A 22,654-nucleotide genomic window follows, 5' to 3' on the forward strand; every position below is an offset into this window, starting at 1 on the left:
AGAAGATCTTCCTAAAAAATAAATTATGTGTATAAGGTTTTATAAGATTTGCTTAATAGATATTACTTAAAAAAGAAATAAGATTTCCAATTAGTATTTGGTAAATACCAATTTAACATGTACTTTGATCGACATATAAGAATTAACGACTACAAAAAATTGCTTTGCATATGTTTGTTTAAAGGATGAATATTTATGTAAATAAACGACTGAATTCTATGGCATCATATATAGACATGATTCTGATATACAATAATATTACTATTTCATTTCTATTTAACCTAAACTTAACTATACTATACATCAAAATTTAAATTTGAATCAAACATCAAATAATCATACTTTGGTGTCTCAATCCCAACATGTAATTATCTGGAGCTATCACACAAATTTCTCATAAATTGTTCATTTAGTGTGACTACGTGTAATTTTGCTATCATGACATAATATTCACATGAAAAGAATGAGAGTCAAGACGCTCATTCCTCGTCACGAGATAAATTATTGCTTAACATTGATAATAACACTTGTCAGGAAAAATAAATTAACCAGATAGATAACACATACAAAAATAACGTCATTGATTGAACATTAACCACGATTTCAAGTATATCAATATTTCATCTTGGAGAACTACATCAAAACAACAAACATTTAATTATTCACGCATGATATTTTACTCGTTAACTATCATAATTTAATATTAAATACTAAGAACTAATTTAATTAATCATCCGAATATCTTCTATACTTTATTGACCTTATATTATTTATCTCTTCATAGTCAATCAACACTAAAAGATAATTAAGAAGTAAACATGATCATACAGTTTTTTTTATTCGATACTCGATATTCACGTTAAAACCCGACTAAATTTAAATTCAAGCATGAAACTTATATTTTTCCTTTTCAAATTTCAACTATTAGACAAATGAAGTGCAATGAGATGAAGTCCATCAACACCATTCATCATGGCACAACATGTGTGATTCTTTGAATTTCAAACAAGTTGTCTAAAATCAATGGCTGATGTTTCTCATAGACAGGACCATAGTATAGACATGCATGTACAAAACATTAACATATGAAAATGTGTTAAGGATTTTTTTCCAGTAAGTATATATAGAATGAAATGGAAGACAAACAATCCCTTCCAAATTTATCAGATCAAAAATTTTCTTTGTTTTTTCCTTTCTTCTTCACTACCACATATTCTCTCTTCTTACCAAAAAAAAAAAAGATAAAAAAAAATTAATATAAAATCAAAAAGATTAAATTTTTATATAAAATTAAAGGCTTAGAAACAATCTTTTCTTAGCTGAACAAATTTTGTATTCAAAATTGTTACATATTTGATTGGAAAGATTGGAAAGAGAAGAGAAAAGAGTGGGGACACCAAAGTTGGGGGGCAGAATATAGAGAAGGAAGAACAACGCCCTTCGTTCTACTATTGCCCCCTCTTTAGATCTTACTGTTTTCTCATCTGGGTATTCTTCAATCGGTTGATTCTTGATTTGGGTATTCATTTTTTTTTTCTAATCAATTGTATTTGTTAGATGTTGTTTCGGGTTGATGAAAGCATTTTGATTGTTGGGTCGATGTTGGTTTTGCTTGTTTGTTGGGTTTTATATTTTGATTCTAAATTTTGATTGATCGTTTAAGGATCCGATGCATTTTGATTGAATCTGATAATGTTTGATTGGTTTTGGTACTTTATTCATTGTAAAGGTGTGTTCTTTAGTTTATTTTCAATCTGCATTTCATTTTATCTAGTGGGAATTGAAAGTGAATCTAGATGGGTGTGTTCTTGTTGGAAAGTTAGGTGGAGTTGTATGATTTATGTTTGATTTCATCAAGTTATGTTATTTTATGCTGTGCACATGAGAAATGGTAGTTTTTTTAGCTTTAAATATGATATTATAGAATGATGATTGAGCACCTTGGAGATGAGGTTTTGAGGATTTTGATTTGTTGTTTGTAGGAAAATGCAATCTGATCTTGGGAAGTTATTCATTGGTGGAATTTCATGGGACACAAATGAAGAGCGTCTGAAGGAGTATTTTAGTACTTATGGGGAGGTTTTAGAGGCTGTAATTATGAAGGATAGGACTACTGGACGTGCCCGTGGTTTTGGTTTTATTGTCTTTGCTGATCCTGCTGTTGCTGATAGGGTAATCAAGGAGAAACACAACATTGATGGCAGGATGGTAAGCTGTTCTAGCTTGCAAATTGGTTCCTTTTGATTTGTTGAACAAGGAGCATATAAGGTTGTCGTTTGAACTTCTGATGAGATTATACTCTTGGATGACACCTAAAATCGATGGGAAATGTGGCACTGTAATGGAGAGTTAGCTTTATAAATCTATGTTTTTTTGGTACAAATGGTGTTCTACCCTGCACTAAACTGGCACATTGTTCCTATTCTTATGGCATATCACATCTGGAAGAGTGGTTATAATTAACTCTCAAATCTCTTCTTTTTACTCATCATGGTCTACTTATATTTCAGGTTGAAGCAAAGAAGGCTGTTCCTAGGGATGACCAGAGCACAATAAGTAGAAGCAGTCCTAGCATTCAGGGTTCTCCTGGTCCAGGACGTACAAGAAAAATATTTGTTGGAGGTTTAGCATCCACAGTAACTGAGACTGACTTTAAGGAGTACTTTGAGCAATTCGGAACAATCACAGATGTAGTAGTTATGTACGACCATAACACTCAGAGACCAAGAGGCTTTGGGTTCATAACTTATGATTCAGAGGATGCAGTGGATAAAGTATTGCTTAAGCCCTTCCATGAACTGAATGGTAAAATGGTCGAGGTCAAACGTGCAGTCCCCAAAGAGTTATCACCAGGTCCAAGACTTGGCGGGTTCAACCATCCATTAAGTAGGATCAATAACTTCCTTAATGGATACACACAAGGATACTCTCCGAATACAGTTGCAGGATATGGAGTCAGGATGGATGGTAGATTTAGCCCCATTGCTGGAGGTAGGAGTGGTTTTGCTCCATTTGGTTCTGGTTATGGAATGGGGCTTAACTTTGAACCAGGGTTAAGCCCAGGATATGGGGGAAGTGCAAACTTTAACAGCAACTTGAGCTATGGACGGGGACTGAACCCTTATTATGTTAATAGTTCAAGCAGAGTTGGTGGTCCTATTGGATTTGATGGAGTAAATGGAGGAAGTAGTTCATTCTTCAGCTCAGCAACTCGGAATTTGTGGGGAAGTGGGGGTTTGGGTTATGGAACGAACTCCACAAGCTCTAGCACCTTTGCAGTAGCTGGAAATGGGAACACCGGGGCTGGAAACTTTAGCAACACTGGAGTTTGGGGTTCATCTTCAATTTCCCCTCAAGGTAGAGGAAATGTTTCTAACCAAAGTGGAAATCTTGGTTATGGGGGTGATGATAGTTTATATGGGTTGACTGGAGGCTATGGAAGAAATGTTACATCAAGTGGGGCTCCTACCTCATCATATCCTGCATCTAATGGTAGCTATGATGGGCCTTTAGCTGATTTTTACAGTGGTGGTTTGGGATATAGTGATTCCACTTGGCGCTCTGCAAATTCTGAGCGAGATGGATCTGGTTCAATTGGTTATGGACTCGGCAATGCACCCTCAGACATGCCACCTAAAAATTCTGCTAGTTATGTTGGCAGTTATGGTGTTGGTAAAAGACAGTCAAACAGCGGTAAGCTTCTCACTATCCCTTTAAAGCCAGAGGTTGCTTCACCTCGCTAAATTTTCTTTTAATTTTCTGATGAACTTGGATTAATGTTGTTGATACCATGATTTGTCATCAGAAGCAGGTGATTAACACACTTCCTTCTTTTGACTTACGACCTTTATACATCTAGGTTTTTTCTTTTTGAATTAAGTACAAGAATCTTTATAGGGATTCACTCTGTAGAGAAGCATCTCTCATACTTGCATGTGTGATATTATGTCTAACTACTTTAACTTGGCATCAAGTTCTTTTTCTAGAGCATGCTTGTGCTTCAGGTTTTTGTTTACTCACTTTTAAAACTGCATTATGATTAAGAAGCTGTGTTGCTCGGACTCTTCAAAAACGGATGCATGTCGGAACGTCCAAAGGTAGTGCTCTTTTGGATGATCTGACATGGGTGCAACAACATGGTTGGAGAGTCTGAGCAACATAGATTAGAAGCACAACATTGTGAGTCAATGTACATAATTCCATTTACTTAAAAAGAAGGAGAGTCTCATGTCATTTTCAAATTATGGTGGATTAAAACAAGAAGGATCTCTGGATATTAGTTGAACCATTGATAAAAGGAAGCTTGAAAGGAGCTACAAGTTGGCCATTTGTGATTTATTTTAGGTTTAGTGCAGTTGCTTATTTCTCTGTAATGTAACCTTTTAGATTGTATTACTAAAGCCGTTTGCTTAATCGATGAAAGTGACATAGTGATATAAAGCAAGTGATGCAACTTCAAGTGATATAAAGCAAGTGATGCAACTTCAAAGGAGCATACTCTTTAAACTTTAGGTGCAAAGCAATCTATGTGAGAGACAAATGTTTCTTTTACCATTTCCAAAAAAAAGATAAAGAAAAAAGAAGCAAATGTTTCTCTCAGCCCAACTTTAAAAGTTGACAAGAAGAGAAAAGTACAACAATAAATATGCCTCTTGCTACCTGAGTACTAGGATCCCCCTCTATGTACACTTTAGTGTTCTCTTGATTGTCTTCTTCTATTGTTTAGGCACACTTGTCTTCTTCTTCCCTCCTCCTCCTCCTCCAATTTTATGATTAATAGGCTTATTGTGGGATATAAAAAAACTGACTCTTGCAATCAAAGGTAAACCTTTTTATTTTTATATTCTCCAATTTATAATTTATAAGCTTATTATTATTTATTAGGATAAGAAAAAATGACACTTACAATGAAAGCTAATGCTAAATATTCAGCACAACAATTCAATATGAAAGTGAATGTAAATCTTTTATGATTAATTGACTGAAAACTGAAATTTAATGCATTGATTGAAGATTGAACTTAATTGTTTGACAGAAGTAATTTCATGCTGGTATGTAAATTTGAGTTGGCTTGTTGGAATTAACATTTGTTCCATGTTGTATATTGGATGTTATGATTATTATAATTATAATTCGATGTTATAAACATAATATTGCTATGTAAGTTACCCCTTTGTTGCAATTTGTTTGTCTTACTTTCCGTTTTAGACTATTACAAAAAGAATGCGTTTAATTTTATCTTTCCACATGACATGTTTAAGACCACAAGATTAAAAGACATTTTGGTACATTCCACATATCTTTAATTTAAAACCACAAGATTCAAAAGTCTTCTTTATCTTTTTAAACTCCGTGCCAAGTCGAAACCAAACAAACAAATTTAAAAGGAGGGAGTAATATTTTTTCTGTATATATTCACCTTTCTTTGAAAAGCATGTACGTTGTTTCTTATTCCTTACTCTCGTTAAAAGTCCAAGAAATCTTTTTGATTTTTTTAATTTTTTTTTGCTTTCTTACTTTCAGCTGATTCTAGCTGTTTCTGATCTTGCTTCATCCAGATTTGGTATGACTTGCTAATGTTAGGTGTTAATTCTTCATAAATATTAGTTTCCATGATTAACAATATTTTTTTCCTAATTGAACTTTTTTCATTCTCTACGGGAATTTAGGCCTGATGATGTACTCTGTCGTTATTGTTAGACTTCTATGTTCCGTTGTGCATCAAAGACACTGACCTAAAAATACAAGTGAATAGTGTAGTCTAAGTAATTGCTATACTATTGTATCCAAGGGTGTGGCCTAGTGGCATATGAAGTTGATTGAGAATCTTGAAGTCTCAGGTTCTAATTCCGCCGGAGGCAAAAAACTATAGGTGATTTCTTTCCATATGTTCAAGCTTTAGTGGACAAAGTGACTCAGTACCTGTGCTGGTGGAAGGTAGCAGGTATCTTGTGGAACTAGTTGAGGTGCACGCAAGTTGAACTAGATACCAGGATTATACAAAAAGAAAAGTAATCGCTGTACTACTTGGTTTTGTTCCTGGCAAGCACTCATTGGTCTAAAGTGATGCTCATGGTCTCAGGTGGAGTAACTTTTCCGGTGAATTGTGTTCAAATAGACGCATTACCAATCAAAATGACCCTAAAAAAACTGGTTGATACTTGTATGTAGGATCAAAGACCAAAAATCATCAAAATTTTATGGATAAAGCAGATGATAGGATATCATTTCGAAATCTTGAACTTAAGATAAAGTATGATCTTCCCGATCTTAAATGATACAAGACAAAATTAAGAGATGGAATTTGAGAACTTTCTTTTTCTGAATAGATCATTACTATACCATATCCTTTTCATGCGTCATATCTTTTTATAATTTATTTTTGATACAACAACAATAACATACCTAGTGTAATTCCAAAAGTGGGGTCTTGGGATGGTAGGATGTATGCAAACCTTACCTCTAGCGTTGCGGGATAGGGAGACTGTTTTTGATAGATTCTTGGGTCAAAATAAATGTAATTGATGCATGAAAGTAAGAAAGAGAAAGAGACATCAAAACAACAAATGTACAAAAGAAGTGCAATAATAGATAATAATACACATAATGTACAAAACAAGGGCAATAATATATATTAATACACATGGGGAAAAGGAAACTACGTGATGCCTAAATTCATACTACTAGAAGTACGACAACACTCGACTACCTACTCCTCGGCCTCCATACTTCCTAGGAAGGTCATGTCCTAAGTCAGCTGAAGTTGTTCGGTGTCCTGTCTAATCACACACACCCCACCCCCGCACCCCCCAGTTTTTTTCGGCCTACCTCTACCTCTCCTAACTCCTGCTACAAACAACCACAACCTCTCACACCTCCTAATTTGCGCATCCTCACACATTCTCTTCATATGTCCGAACCATCTCAACCTTATCTTGTCCACTATGGCGGCTGCTCCCACCTTGTCCCGTATAACTTCGTTCTTAATCATATCTCTCCTAGTATACCCACACATCCATTTGAGCATCCTCATAATCTAAACATGAACATTCTTATTAGCAAGCACTCTTCATTCTGCCTTATACAATAGTGTGGTCTAACCATCACTTTTGAGGAGTTACCTTTAAATCTTAGTGACACATACTTTTTGTACAATACTTTAGTATCTCCATTTCACCCAACATGCACCAATACAGTGTGTGACATCATCGTCATTCCATGTCTCCTTCATTTATGGACCCAAGATACTTAAAGCTTTCTTTCTAAGGCATGTCTAGTGCATCGATATCACTTCCACTTCCACCTCCACCTCGTGTGTCACGGTGCTGGCCTTGCACTCTAGGTACTCTGTGTAGTCCTGCTTAACCTGAAACCTTTAAACTTTAAGGCCTTTTTCCGAACTTCCTGCCTATCTTTAACTCCTTCATGCATTTCACCAATCAATACTATGTCATATGGAATAACATACACCATGACACCTCCCTTTGAAAATGTCGTGTCAATTCGTCCATCGCTAATACAAAAAGGAACGGCTAAGGGTTGATTCCTGATGCAACCAATCATGACTAGAAAGTGGTCCAAGTCTTTTCCCACTATCCTAACCCGGGTTGGGCTCCATTGTGAATGTCTTTAATAGCCCTAATGTACACCATAGATATCCCTCTAAATAATTTACATTTGATACAATAGGCTTTTTCTATGTGGTGTCTCTCTTTCATACAATCCCTTTGATAGACTTGGACGACTTTGGGGTACTCTTTAGCTTTGGTAGAATTTTGAATTTCTGTAGAGGACAATTATCCTTTTCTTATTAAGGCAAATATTTTATTGATGTCGGGATAGAAACTCCTGCATACAAGTAGTATACCAAAAAGTAAAGAGCCTATACCAAAATATGGTTCTCTACAGAAGTCATCCAATCATCCATACAAGTAGAACCTCACGGGTGCATATAAAAGAAACTAAAAACACAGGGCTATTCCTCAGGCATGTCATTCTCGACTGCTTCAAATCCTTTCCTATTCCTCACTTTCCAAATCACCCACATAGGGGCTAGAGGGATTACATCTTCTGCCCTTGGTCTTCTCTTCTTTTTCCTGAAATCCTAACTGCACACTGCTCTCTTTACTGGGTCTGGCATCACCCATAGTACTCTGAACCTATTCAAGACCGTCCATGCGTTGTTACATGACAAGGCAAGAGGAGGTGGTTCATAATTTCTCCTGATTGTCTGCACATAAAACAGCATCAAACCTGTGTAATCCTCCTCTTCCTCAGGTTATCATCAGGATGGCTCCCTAGCTGGTAACCACTTAGAAAACACACTTTTTAGGCTCCTGTGGTATTCATATCGAAAAATGCAGAAAAGCCACCTCCTCCCTCACTAACAGTTTCTGGTAATAAGCTTTATCTGAGAACGTCCCTTCTCTCCGTGTGCCCCACCTCCAAAGTGTGCAATACTTTCTGCTTGCAAAGTAGTTCCAATAGACTTTAAATTCCCCCATTTTTCAATCCTGTAAGTTCCTAATATATCTCAGATGCCATAGAACTACCTGTATCTTTTACCTTGTGTAAGGTTTAGCATTTATACATCATGGTGGAATGAATGAATTTTGGGGATCTTGTCTTGAAGTTTTTTTTTGAAGTTCTGCTGCCTCAGATTCTTTGCAGTTCTTGCCATTATGGTTCTTGGACATGGATTAATTTATCTTTTGGAAATGTGATTTTTTTTTCTGAATGTACGTGGAAGTACTATAGGTTATGATATTTTCCATGTCAAAATAATAAAAGAATACTTTAAGAATATTAATCAAAGATTACTTCCTTAATATCACACTAAGCGAAAATGGCTACCATATAGAGGGAGTAGTGTGCTTATGCATTTAAGTTTAAGCCCATGGATTCTATCTCAAAGCTGTTACTGTCTTTAAGTAGCTTGGGTTGAATTGCTCCTTTTATTCCGTTGGAAAAATCTTTGAGATACTGCATTGTTCTTTTTAAGCAAGTTATGACCTTTATATGGGTGAAGGTTGTGGGAGGTGCTTTTTTAAAGTCTTCTCTGAGTCCCACTGGGCCAAAGCCAGTAGTACTTTTATGTGTTGGTTGATTGAGCTCAATCACCGATCAATCACTCACCTTTTCAAGTTATGGCCTGCACAGAATTTTAGAATTGGTTCTTATTTATAATAACTTTGTTTTGCTTTTCCTTTAATGAAAATCTGTTGCTCAATTTCAAATGCCCATGTACTTAATCTAGGGGTGGGCATAAAAATCGAAAAACTGGACCAAACCGAATCAGTTCGGTTCGGATTTGGTAAATTTTATTAAGACTTCGGTATTTCAGTTTGGTCCTTGGTATTACAGTCCCAATACTTCGGCTTTTTCGAAGTTTAATAATATTCATTCAAATTTCATACTTCAATTAAAACTATATCCAATGTGCATTCAGAATTTCTTCCCAGTTGGCCCAAAATCCCGTTCTTGCACAATGTAAATTTCAACCCCAAGTCCCAAGGCCTTAACCCATTCCCAAATCTGAATGCTACTGCTCATTTTATGTTGTTGCCGTGTGCTGTTCATTTTATGAGGCTTGAGCACTTGTTGAGACTGTCCAGTGCTACTACAGACTGTTTATTGCTGCTCATTTGTGTTGATTGTTTCATTGTTTCTGGCTGCTGCAAATTGCAAGTCTACTATTATCATTAATGCATGAGCCTTTCTTTGGTCTTTGGGCAGTGGCTGCTGGCCTGCTGCTCGTTGCTTTCTTGGCAGTGGGTACTGGACAGTGGCTGTGCTGTAACTTCAAAGAATCATTGCTGAAATTTTCAATTTTGAAAAGAATTGCTATTAAATTTTTTTTATCATACTTTAGTTGTTCCATTAAAAAAATACAGAAGAACCTAATTAAAAAGATCAAACTAAACTGGATCGAACTTTAAAGAAAAAGAACCAAACCGGATTAGTTTGATACAGTATTCTGTACACTACTGGCAAACCAAAAATCGAAGAAAACGAGTGCCCACCCCTAACATATTCTATGTCAAAGACCACTACTATTGATTTAACTTGTGATCCGTTCCATCTGTATTCGCTTTCTAATTATTATCTTTTGATGTCAATATAGTGTGCATGGTTTTTATTTCCTTCCCTATAATAAATATTTTATAAGGTTTTTGTTATATAATCTTCTGAGCCTACAAGTTGCACATATTGGCATCTTTTAATGTATATATTAGGTTTTGAGTTCTTTCAAGTGTAAGTACTTGCTAAATGTTAGTCTGAAAAAAAATTATTTGCTGTGTTAGAAGATTACTGATTGTTGTTGTTGGGTATATGCCTACCACACATCCTACTTTATACTACCTTGCTGTAAATTACCTTTATAACTGTGAGATGATAGGCAACAAAAAAATAGTTGATCAGGTGTTTCACTTTAGATTTTGGATAGCAATCCTCAATTGATCGAATCACGTTCTCAAGAATTATGCCTTCAGAGCTCCTTTCACACTGGTAGGTAGTTAGCATTTGCTGCACAGATTGATATCTCTTCTCAGCAAGTTCCATTTCAAACAGCCTTCATGGGCTACCACCAAGAATAACAAGCAAAGCCACCTTAGTTGGGGTTTAGTTTCTTGATCATCTCTGCACTCAATTCTGTTCGTATTTTGAGAGATAGTGGGGAACTCACATGACTTGACTGAGAATCATTTTTGGATGACTGTTGAAGGCATTTTTATTGAGCATCTAGCAACAAGAAAGTGCAGTAAAAGTCTTTATAGGAAGACACTTTAACAACAACAACAACGGTAGGATGTACGGACTGACCCCTACCTATGTGGGGTAGAGAGGTTGTTTCACATAGACCCTCAGCTCAAGAAAAAAGTTTTACGAAACAGGTTTGAGGAAAAAAAGCCTGAGATGAAAATATCTAAGAAAAGAAAAACACTTGAATAAGAGAATTCCATCCTTTTGCTCATACCATAGTACCATACCAGTGAATCCGGTTGCAGCATTTTATTGAGCATTTAGCAACAAAGTGCTGTAGAAGGATAATTTCATCACTACCATGGATTTCTCACATGCTATGGGTGAGAGTTACATCGAAATCTTATTAAATAGCCCCCACCCAATGGAATATATTAACTCATTCCTTGCGATAAATCTCTTTGATGAAGCCCGTACCCCCGGCTTCTTTATAGGAAGACACTTTAACAACAACAAGGGTAGGATGTACGCAGACTTATATCTACCTTTGTGGGGTAGAGAGGTTGTTTCACATAGACCCTCAGCTCAAGAAAAAAGTTTTACAAAACAGGTTTGAGGAAAAAAAGCCTGAGATGAAAATATCTAAGAAAAGAAAAACACTTGAATAAGAGAATTCCATCCTTTTGCTCATACCGTACCAGTGAATCTGATTGCACATGGAGAATCTACACTTCATCCATCTTCTTCGGCAGCACAGCGATGCTGTCTACTTACCATTCTAACCTCAAACAAATTCCAAGCCATTGGCAATTAAGCAATGAGCTATAGTTATCTCTATGTGTGCTCTGAACATGAATAAATCAGGGAATTGCTCTTTAAGAGGACATCCTGCCAAAAGAATATTCTTTTTCCTTTCCTACTTTGAAACAAGACTTTTCAGAGAATTCATCCTCGTAGATTTCTTATAAATTTCCATTTTCCAACCTCATTAGAGCCATTACCTGTCGATTAAGCACCAAAAATCTGGAGCTTAGCTTGCTTGAATTACTTCCGACAAATCTCTTCTTCTTATGTATCTCCAAAATGATTGAATTGCATGTTTTTGTTATGAAACCTCAAAATTTTGACCCCAAGTCTTTGTGTGATATAATTCAGTCTGATTAACAAGATCTGTTCTCCTTGTTGCCTTTCCAAAGGAAGTTTCTCTTAATCTGTCTTGCCCCTTTCCCCACTGTTGCTGGGATGGAAACTAGGACATCATACATGTGGGCAGGGACTCTAGAGCACCATTAGTAAGTGTTTGCCACCTAAGGATAGGTATTGCCTTCTCCTGTTTGAAAGATTTTCTCCACTTCCTCAATGACTTTCTATACCTTTGTTAGTTAATGCGTTGCACGCAAAGGCATTACTGGAAAAGAAGTGGGGAGACACTATAAGCTGAAGCCCAATATGTCTGCCATCTGCTGGTTGGTAGTCTCTTCTTCTTATATATGACCTTTTGAGCTGAATGGAACAAAAATCGATAGAGTGCATGGCCTGTGGCTACTCTATCCCATCATGTTCCTGGAAAAAGGCCATTAATGTTTGTGTATACTTTTCTAATGCCATGGGACAGAGCTATTTAAAATTGGAATGGAGTATGGCTGATTAGTTGTCCTAGGCTGGGTACAGATACTATTTTCTGTGGCTACACTACTGCTCTTTATTTGTTGCTCACTCATCTGACTAGAAAAACTAATACATGTGTCATGTTTTCTTTTCTCGAACTATACTGCATGTTCTGGAGAAAGAGAATAAGGATACTTCCCATGAACAAGAATGCTTCACGCAACATGGCTGCGAGTTCATTGAACATTCTGTATTTGCTAACCATCACCATTCCTTAAAGATCTAGGGAAGTGTTAATACACATCAGTTTAGAAGGAGCAAAATAAATTCAAAGATTTGACTTGAATATTGTTTTCTATGTTGATAGCTACTGGAGCAAATAGAAGTTCTTTTTTCTTATCGTTGTTTGTTTTTCTGACCTAAAAGGTTTTCGTAATTCTGCTTGTTTGCATATTTGTTTCTCCCTCTCTTTTCTTTCCTTTCGCTATTTGTTGCATATGATGTCCAATCATGGCTCATCTTAATCTACTGATTTTGTATTGATGCAGGGATTGGTGGCTAGGAGAATATTGGCAAGCAAGGGTGTTACATTAGGTGAAACTTTGGTGTAGAATTTGAATCATGAATTTTGCATACTTCTATAGCTATATGAAGTTGAGGTGTTAAAGAATTGGATATCCTTTTGTAGGGCTAACTGGAGTTGCTTGTTTTGAAGGTCTAGAGATAGAAGTTTACAAGATTTTGTGCTAAAGGGTTTTTTGTTTTGAGTTTATGTCTTTAGGAGTTCCCCCTTTTTTGTTTTCCTTGAGTGAGGTGTAAAATCAGATTGCGGCATATAGTCAGAAATGTATCGTGCATCTCTGGTGAGGCAACGATACATACAACAACAACATAGACAGAAAGTTTTGCGTAAAATCTTTAGAGTTAAATGTTTTTTGCTGTAACGTTGCAGATTCTCGTCTGGTAATGTGTTTGTTCTGTAGTTTCCCTTAAATGGGATTTTCCTTTTTTTCATTTGGATGTAAGGGAGGTTGTTGATTTAGTGTGATACATTTTAGGGATACCCATCTAGGGTCTCCTAATGAATAATTTACTGCATATTGATGCTATTCACTTCACTTGTTCTAAATTCTTAGTCATTGATATTGTAACTTTTTATCTGGATGACTTCTAAACTTTACATTACATATCAATCAATAACTAAACCATGCTTCCAGCTGGTATTTATGTCTAGTATAGATGTTTTAGCAAATTCAGTTTTCAAAGGATTTGTCATAGTTACCTATTTTCACAGTAGTTATTAACCTTATACTGCTCTCCTTATTGATGCCCAAACCTCTCTATTGCAACATTTCACTATGATAACTAAGTTTTTTTCGGAATAGGTTTTGATGTTATGTTACTCCATGACATTTTCTGCTTTATGAGAGTTAGTTTGACTAATCGATGAAAGTTCAATTGCATTAGATTAACACTAAATTTTAAAACTTAAAAATTTAAACATTCAAACTCTATAAGAAAAGTAGTGTCAGGTACAACATTTCTCGGTATCAATATGATGAAAAAACACATTTTAAAATGTTGATAGGGTTTATATAGCTTGAATCTCGAAAAAAGGAAAGTGACGTAAATTGAAACATACTCTCTTACAACATTTCTTTACCAAAGCCAAAAAAATATCTAAAACAAATGATGTCTATAATATAGTACTACTACTTTAAAAGTTCTTGAATTTCATTTGATATTTTCATTCCTTTTTCTACCTTTGAAACATAGTTTTATCATTTATGTCTGACTATTATTATCTCATTCTAACATTATTCTTGTGAAAAGTTAAGGTAGGTCATATAAAGTTGGACAGTGGATAGACCCCACATTGAGAAGCTACAATACTACCAAACTAATAATAGCACTAGAAGGTCTGAACACAATTTTTGCCATAAATGTCAAATTTATAAGTAGAATATAGTCAACCAAAGTACTCCACCATGACTAAATCATTTGGTATTCAATTGTTTAAGAGACCAGTAACAATCATGCTAACATATTCTGTCATAAAGATATGCCATGTTATTTGTATCTACATAAATTGCATTGAATTGGAATTTTCAACTGAAGAGTATCATCAACACCCTTGCTTTGGTAAATTTTCTAGCTTACATAGGATGCCTTTCCGCGGTTCTAGCTGTGGAAGGTACCAACATTAGAGTAGACTGTCTAAATCATACCCCTTAGGGTGCGGCTCTTTCCCTGATCCTGCTAACGGGAGATGCTTTGTGAACCGGATGGTCCTTCTAGTTGGATCACGAAATAAGCTGCCTATCACCAAGTCTAGAACTCAAGTGTTTAGGAAATGAAAAGTTTCATAACTTATTGAACTCAGTGCTAGATTGTGAATTGACAGGAACCAAGAAAAGTTAAAACAGCATTAGTTAATAACATTTCTAATACAGCAACAGGAAAAGTTCATAGAAAACATCTTCCTGATTAGCTTAATTAAACTGAAAACATTCCATTCTATGCTAAACTACAAGCAAGTTCAGGTAGATAAAACATACAAGTGATTTCTTTTGTGAACCTTTTCAGTAGAAGGCACTACTACCATAAAACACTCTTGGGCTTTGGCCATTTGGGCGCGTCTGTGGTCTCTCACTTGAACTGGAGTTCTCTGTTTTGTCATTTCCATTTTCAATGTCCAGAGGAAGTTTCATCTTTTCTAGAGCTTCAGTGAATTGCTGCATACTTTTCTTATATATATCAACTATGTCTTGCTGCACAACCTGCTTCTCTGGTACAATGCTCACGTTGACAACTGGCAGCGTAAACGTGCTAATAGGCTTAACAGATGAGGTGCTATCAACCTCTTTAGCACTGTCTTTAGTATCATTCAAAGGCAGTGCAGATTCCTCCTTCGTAGCGGTTGTTTGTTTGGGGTTTGAGTTTGATGGAGAACTTTTGGCTGAAGCACTCAGGGTGAGAGTCTCTACCTTCTTGATTTCAGTGGCATCTTGACCTTCGACAGCCACACTTTCTGGTGTAATCTGAACGTTTTCAGAAGAGATGTGTCCACCATTTTCTTTGGAGTCTATATGCTCAGAGCTTTGACCATCCAATTCAGTGCAGGGAATTGCATAGTACTCGGTAACCATTCGTTCATTTTCGTTCACAATTTGGGGATCCGGGAATTCAATCTTAACCAGTTCACAAGGAATACTCTCATCTATTTCATCACCATTTGCTGCAGCCAAAGAATGGCCTGGTGTGGGAATTTCCAAGACTTCCGGTGTTGCACCAGTATATGTTAGTGTCAATTGCACAAAGCCGGACGGAGAATGGAAAAGATCACTCGATGACAAGGTGAATTCTTGTTCAAGCTTCCCATTCTCAGCAAGAACATCACAAAGTGGTACTAAAGTTAATCCCAACAACTGATCCTGCAAATAATTCTTCACCCTACTCATCATCCATATCTCACATCTCACTGATGTTTCAATAGTCTTGACATTAAGTCGAAGACTCTGATCGAAAACCGGGTTCTGCCCCCCACCATTAATAGTATCAGTCGAAACAGCTTCTTCAGGATTACTAGTTAAGGAAACCTTAGCATACACATCTTGTTTATGATATATACATATGTTATGTATATCCCTTGCTTGATGCACATGAACATCAAGAACCCCAATAAACCCCTCTACATTCCTAATCACACCACCCTTCCCTTGACAATCAGATTTTGTTTTGTCATCAACAACAAGAGATTCTGATTCTTCCATACTGACTACTTGATGACGGTCCATTATTAAATAAACTCACAAAATCAAAGTTGGCTACTCAAAAGTTACAAAAACTGATTATTCCCTAAAACCCTCAAATGACAAAAAAAAGAGTAGTTCAAGAAATCCAAACAACAATAGCACAAACCATTAAATTTTTTGGGGGGAAATGAAATACTTACCTACTAGAGAGCCATAGCTGAACTTTGTCACAGCTTCCAACACATCAAGATTCACTGCTCAAGTCAAAAAAGATTGAATTTTTAACAACAATTGTAGCACAACTAGCAGACCAAATCAAGAATTAAATATTTGGGTGGCTGTCTCAAAACTCTCTAGAGCCCCCAACATAAAAGACTAAAGACAGCAAACCCAAGAACCCCAAAAATGTAAAATTATACACTAAACAACCAATCAAGCAGCCCAAAGTCCAATAAAAGCAACCATTACCCTTTTATAATGGACACTATATTCAAGAACTGAAAGCAAAAATTCAAGAAAAAGAAAAAGGGACCAATAATACACAAATATCTAGAAGATTGCAGAAAAAGTGAGGATACAGAGAGAGAAAAGAAGAACTAGTAGTAGAAATATAGAAGGGGTGTCAGTATACTCCAAAAAAATCCTTTCTTTTTCTTGCTTTTTGGTTTTTTTTTGCATAAAAAGTCAAATTTTGAGTCTAATAATTTAGGTGGGGAGTAATAGCTAATTAAAACTCTGAACTGAAACTGTAGAGAATTCAGTTCTTGAAAGGAAAATCATAGGATTCATCAATTATACGTACCCGACTGCAGCTACCATTTTTTTTAAGAGTTTAAAAAATACTTTAATTTTGATCGAAATTATTGTTATAATATCAAGCTATATGAATGATTTTTATTTCAGTATTATTTAATAGTATATTTTAAAAATATGTATATGACCACGTAAACATCATAAATATTATATTACTATGATTAATTATGTATCCACGTAAACATATATTCATTATTAAAATAGTGCATATAAATAAAAAATCATTTCAAAGTTTGATATCATAAAAGCACTTTCATTCAAAGCGTAAATATATATCAAACCTTTTTTCCATATTAATACTATACTGCATAGTGCATACACAATAATGTTGTGATTATTAGAATATAGATTTTAATAATGAACCTCTTCTTTTTGTGGAAATAATAAAGGATTAAAGGACATTCAATTATTGAAATCTTCTTTGAACTGTAACCTTAATTTGACTTGACTTTTGACAATCTGACTGCTACTTTCAATGTGTTTGAAAAAAAAGTTGAGTCATCTGATTTCAATATGAGTTATAATGGGTTAGCTACTGAAAAAATGTTAAAAGTAAGAATATTTTTATATTAAGTGTTTAATTTATGGAAAAATAGTAAACTAATAATCTAAAATAAATGGATTAGCTAGGATTTGATTTAATTGTGCTCCATAGCAAACGTTTGCAAAAAATTGTCAGGCGCCTCTCTCCCAAATATCTCGCACGCCACTATCCTCCAATCTCTCGCTCGCTTCCTCACTTTTTATACAAACAAAGTGTATAGAAATTGTTTCTAATTGTATAAAGGAGAGAAAATTGTATGAATACATATATTTTTGTTCTCTTCTCTCTCCTCTTCCAGATCTTGCTCGCCACTCTCCCAAATCTCGCTCGCCACCCTCGCCTTTTTCACTTATACAAACAGAAGCGAAATGTATAAATTGTGTTTCTGTTTGTATAAAGCGTGAGAAAATTGTATATACACATGCAAGTACATATATTTTCGTCCTATACACTTATAATTATACAATAAAAATACTCCCCTGCCCAATTTCTTTTGCCTTTCTCTCTTTCTCGTTTTATACAATTCGATTCAATTGTATATTCCTTGTCAAGTCTCTTTTGTCTTTCTCTCTTTCTCATTTTATACTAATTCGAATTGTATATAATCATTCTATACACTTATGATAATACAATTCGTTTTATACACTTTGTTTTTATACAGTTCTCTGCCCAAATGTCTTTCTCTTTCTTGTTTTATACACTTTGTTTTATATAATTTGCTTAAACTGTATATGTATAGCGAATTATACAGTTTCTATGTTTGTTATGGAGCGCAATTATGCAAACTTTGCTATACCATACAAATATGAATTTTTTATTAGCTATATGTGAAAGTTATCCTTAATTTATTGTATTCTAAATAACATACATTTCATAAATTTTAAAAATAAGTTATTTGCTTTTAAAAATATCTTTTATAAATATGAAGAATGATGTATAAAAAGAATTTAAATAATATTTTTATCATTTGATAATTGTATCCTGTGAATTGTGATTACTATACCATCTAAGATGAAGAATAACTTGTCTCAATACTAATGATTTTTATTGCGAATTAAGTTATTCTGAATCTATCAACCAATGAACAAGTAAGTGTGATTATAATGTAATCCTAATACTATTTGGTGTTATTCTTTACGCCAAACAACCCTATAAGACTTCTCTATTGTGGTTATCTGTGAAGTTATATTTGGAGGTGAAGTAGAACCAATTTAAATGAATACTCAATAATTAATAAATTCTTTAGGATAATATTTTCTAAAAATTATCGATTTTGATAAGAGAGTATATTTTCAGAAAGACTCTTGTATAAATACATGGTTCTATTAATATTATAAATTAATAATCCTTTAAAATAATAAAATATCTAAACAATTAAGTGAAATATGATTTCTATGTTTTTCATTTTTTTTCTAATTTAAATCTAGTTATAGCTTATATCTAACTTTCTTAATGCATCCAAAATTGTGAAGAGTTTTAAATGCAACAAGTGTTTCCTTATGTAAAATTAATTCCAACAGTATTGTGTCATCTTCAACTTCATTGTCAAATTGCAACCATCATTTTCTCTGATCGTATCCAAAATTTCTTGTAAACATGTATCATTTTCACCGCTGTAATCTAACAAGCAATTGATATCGATTTTATTGCGATAATCGAAATTATTAATAATGACTTTTTCAAATTCATAAATATTGTTTTAGAGGGTTTATTTTAATTTTGTAAGACTTCATATAATTAATCTTTATTAAATCATAAAATTACTCTTTAAATTAATAAATATTAATTTATCTATTAAAAAAATAAAAATCTCATAGTTCCAATATGTGATTTAACTCTTATATAATAAAATAAAATCAATAAAATTAATATAAATGTCAAGATGGCCGAGTTGGTCTAAGGCGCCAGTTTCAGGTACTGGTCCGAAAGGGCATGGGTTCGAATCCCATTCTTGACATATATATTTTTTCCTTTTTTGTTGAATTTTTTTTTTATTATTTTCCTTTTTCTTGACATATTTTTTTATTATTATTTTCCTTTTTCTTGACATATTTTTTTTTATTCTCTTTTTTTCCTCTTTGTGAGTCTTTTTTAGGCTTGGGCCAAACCAATGGGCCCATGAAAGATTAGTTTGATTAGCCATTCTCTTAGTGTGTCTTTTTAGTTTTGGGCCAGCCCAATGGGCCCATGGAAATAAAATGAGTACAAAATCTGATATTGACTACCTAAAAAGTCACTCTCTGAGCTGGTACACTATATACACCAAAGTTTCAAACTTTTATACTCACCAATATGTAATTTCGATTCGATAATGAACACTAAATGAAAGAGATAAAACGGCTTTCTTGCCCACCTGACAAAATAAGAATTGTACGCAGAAGAATGAGGAAATTTGATTTTGAAAAATAAGAGAAAATTCCTCTATTTATAGCCAACTCAGAGTAGTATGAAAATGTGCTAATTATGTCTTATCAGAGAGGTCACAACCTTTGAAAAAGACACATTTTTTTTGAAAAAGTCACAATCACTTTCGTAATGATCATAATCCTTCGAAAAAGTCTTAACCCTTCTTTTTCTATTCATACCTTCAAAACCCAACAACATTAAATCACAAAAAAAATAAAATCATAAATACATGAGTTTCAATATGAATTTATAGTATGCAACAAAAATCTTGTTTAGGGGACAAGAAATCAAAAAAAAAAAAAAGTTACACTATAAACTTGCAAAATCTTAGTTCAAATTATATTTTGAACAATCAAATTACAAATAATGACATACATGATGATACATGTGATACAATAATTTAATCAACCATGACTTGATCCACTAAATTTGCCAGAACTCCCAATTAATCCCTCTCTTCTCATCTTATCTTCCTTTGCTTTTCTACAAAAGACAACCCAAGAATTCACTTCTAATGCCACAGTAACACCAATCAACGTAGACAAACACAAACAATAACCCAATTTAACATAAGACCTTCCTTCTCCCATCACTTCAAATCCTTGAAAAACATTCACAACTCCTAATACCACACAACCATAACCAACAAAATGATGATATGATTTCCAATACTTCCTAAACTTATTTGTTGTCTTAGGCCTAAAAAACAATGCCAATGTTTGTAACATGCCCAAAACAAACGTCGCGATCCCTAAATTTCGATGTAATCCATACACTCTCCCTCCTGAAAGTTGCCCTAATCGAACCCCTATTGCAAATCCAATAGTACCTAATGAAATCCCTGATAATTGTACCCCTGCATGTACATAAAACCATGTTGCCCCTAGTGACTCAACATGCCTCAAGTAACGAGCCGTGACCGCGCCTAGAGGTAGAATAACACCCCATGATATTGAATTGATAACACCATGTACATCTTTTAGTGTTAAGAAATTGTTGTGACATGTTGATTGTGAACCTGAAAGGACATCAATTGTGGCTATTGAAGAAAGATCATTTATGTTAGTTGGATGAATTGTTGGTGAATAGCCTTGTACATAAATGCCACGGTTCCAAACAAAATGTACATTTTTGGTCTTATTAGACACAAGTTTTAATGTGGCATATATTTGAATTGTAGCACCATTATGTATAGTAGCCATTTTGCCACCATATAAAGTTGATGAAGAGGCTAGTAAATGAATGTCTAAAGGTTTTGATAAAAGTGGACTTTTTTGGAGCTTGACTGATGGATCAATTATGTATGGTAGAAGAACAAGCTGGCCTGAATTTGGATCAGGAAAGGCGATTAACGCGCGAGTTCCTGTCATTTCAGGGGAGTTAGGGTTAATACCAAATCCAACCCAACCAGAAGGAGATATAAATGAACCAAAAAAGACTATATCAAGTGTGACATTATGTGGATGGAATGTCCAAGCAATTGAGGCATCTTGTGAAGGGAGTGGCATACATTTTTCAAATGTTTTAGTAGATGTTGAGGTTGTGCATGAATGAGAGGAAAAGACTATTGTGAAGTGAAAAAAAGAGAGGAAAATGAGAAAGAAAGGAAGAAACATGATGGTGAAGAATTTTGGGAGTGTGTGATGAAAAATTATGATGGATAAAAGGAATTAAAGGAGGGGTCTTTTTTTGATGAAAAATTATGATAGAATTGGAGTTTGTTTATCATGCTTGTTGTACACTAGTCTTGAATGAATCATTGAGGGAATTACCTTTTACTAATTTGAGCTTAGCTTTGAAGCAATGCAACTTGAATATAGGTATAGTTAATTATTATAGCTAAGGAAAGTACAATATATAAGTTAAACCTTTCATTTTCCGTTAATGATAGAGTCAGAATTTTTATCGAGGAAAAATAAAATATAAAATAGTGAACGCACGAAGTAGCTAGGAAATTCAATATATAATACTATATAAACGTACATTTTTGCTAAACATACATTTTTGCTGAACAATTGACACTTCTTGAACAAAGATAACTCTGTCACATAAAAAAAAATATTTTTGATACATACAAGTAATTCCTTAGAATATGTGGTTTTGTACATGTGATGACATTATTATTGCTATATAAAATAAGAAATTTAAGTTTGAAATAACCATCTTGACAATCCTTTTTTGATAGATTAATAGTGAGAAATTGCACATTATGATATAACTTAGCTTTAAAGTGAAGGGACAAGTGACCCACACACTCTATGATATGTATGATGATAATGCTAAGGTAGCTACTTTTATTATAGTATGTCTTTTATTTGAATCAAGAAAGCAATAGCTGCTTCGAAACGGACTGTTCCAAATATTCCTAGAAACTCTTGCTCGAAGATTTCACATGCTACTTTTATCAATCTGATTTATTTCGTACCTTTCGTTCAATGAGAAAATGGGTGCGTTTGATACCAACCAACCACACAATGTATGTATATAAACTAAAAATTTGACGAAAAATCAATTGAAAAAAATAACAACAAAAAAGTCACATTTTACTATTTACCTAAGTGCTATGAGGTAAATAAAATCAAGTATATAATCTTGAAGAGATGGATAATTCACAAACTTACGATTTTAAAAGATGAATTTGAACATTTTCTTTATCAAATACACACTTTTTTCCTTTTCGAGATATCATTCTATTTTTATTTTCTTAGACTAAAAAGAGAAAAAATGTTTTTGTTGGGCTTTCACAAATGAAACATAAGTTATTCCAAAAGTGAGTGAACTTACAAAAAATTAAGGAAATCTTCCATTAATAGTGAAATTGGTG

At 34.2% G+C, this 22,654-nt stretch overlaps 3 protein-coding genes and 1 non-coding gene across 8 annotated transcripts; 2 read left to right on the forward strand and 2 right to left on the reverse strand.

Moving 5' to 3' along the window:
* Positions 1–1,154: 1,154 nt before the first annotated feature.
* Positions 1,155–13,497, forward strand: LOC107026044 (heterogeneous nuclear ribonucleoprotein 1). Of its 5 annotated transcripts, XR_001457510.2 has the most exons (6): positions 1,156–1,519; positions 1,983–2,208; positions 2,511–3,693; positions 5,524–5,563; positions 12,861–12,906; positions 13,001–13,497. XR_001457510.2 is itself a non-coding variant. In XM_015226873.2 (5 exons), the coding sequence occupies exons 2-4, from the start codon at positions 1,987–1,989 to the stop codon at positions 5,541–5,543; spliced, it is 1,425 nt and encodes a 474-aa protein (XP_015082359.1). In that variant the 5' UTR covers positions 1,155–1,488; positions 1,983–1,986; the 3' UTR covers positions 5,544–5,563; positions 12,861–13,497. The 5 variants fall into 5 exon arrangements, 4 of the variants coding, with proteins under 4 accessions (XP_015082359.1, XP_015082358.1, XP_015082362.1 ...); XM_015226873.2 differs by having other exon boundaries at positions 1,155–1,488; positions 12,861–13,497; XM_015226872.2 differs by having other exon boundaries at positions 12,861–13,497.
* A 1,185-nt stretch (positions 13,498–14,682) lies between these two features.
* LOC107024199 lies at positions 14,683–16,840 on the reverse strand. The gene has a single exon (XM_015225120.2). The coding sequence runs from the start codon at positions 16,107–16,109 to the stop codon at positions 14,895–14,897; it is 1,215 nt and encodes a 404-aa protein (XP_015080606.1). The 5' UTR covers positions 16,110–16,840; the 3' UTR covers positions 14,683–14,894.
* A 2,460-nt stretch (positions 16,841–19,300) lies between these two features.
* On the forward strand, positions 19,301–19,381 carry TRNAL-CAG. The gene has a single exon. It is a non-coding gene; the product is annotated as a tRNA-Leu (tRNA).
* Positions 19,382–20,120: 739 nt separating this feature from the next.
* Positions 20,121–21,533, reverse strand: LOC107024546 (cytochrome b561 and DOMON domain-containing protein At2g04850). The gene has a single exon (XM_015225536.2). It carries the CDS (start codon positions 21,444–21,446, stop codon positions 20,235–20,237), a length of 1,212 nt encoding a protein of 403 aa, XP_015081022.1. The 5' UTR covers positions 21,447–21,533; the 3' UTR covers positions 20,121–20,234.
* Positions 21,534–22,654: the final 1,121 nt, after the last annotated feature.

Source organism: Solanum pennellii, chromosome 7 (assembly GCF_001406875.1).
Source record: "Solanum pennellii chromosome 7, SPENNV200".
Taxonomy (NCBI): Eukaryota; Viridiplantae; Streptophyta; class Magnoliopsida; order Solanales; family Solanaceae; genus Solanum; species Solanum pennellii.

Excerpts from the sequence above, each read along its gene's own strand:
- LOC107024199 (XM_015225120.2), bottom strand. The coding sequence starts at position 16,109 with ATGGACCGTCATCAAGTAGTCAGTATGGAAGAATCAGAATCTCTTGTT.
- LOC107026044 (XM_015226873.2), top strand. The coding sequence starts at position 1,987 with ATGCAATCTGATCTTGGGAAGTTATTCATTGGTGGAATTTCATGGGAC. Across the intron at positions 2,209-2,510 it reads ACAACATTGATGGCAGGATG|GTTGAAGCAAAGAAGGCTGT; the intron begins GTAAGCTGTTCT and ends CTTATATTTCAG. Across the intron at positions 3,694-5,523 it reads TAAAAGACAGTCAAACAGCG|CTGATTCTAGCTGTTTCTGA; the intron begins GTAAGCTTCTCA and ends TCTTACTTTCAG.
- LOC107024546 (XM_015225536.2), bottom strand. The coding sequence starts at position 21,446 with ATGTTTCTTCCTTTCTTTCTCATTTTCCTCTCTTTTTTTCACTTCACA.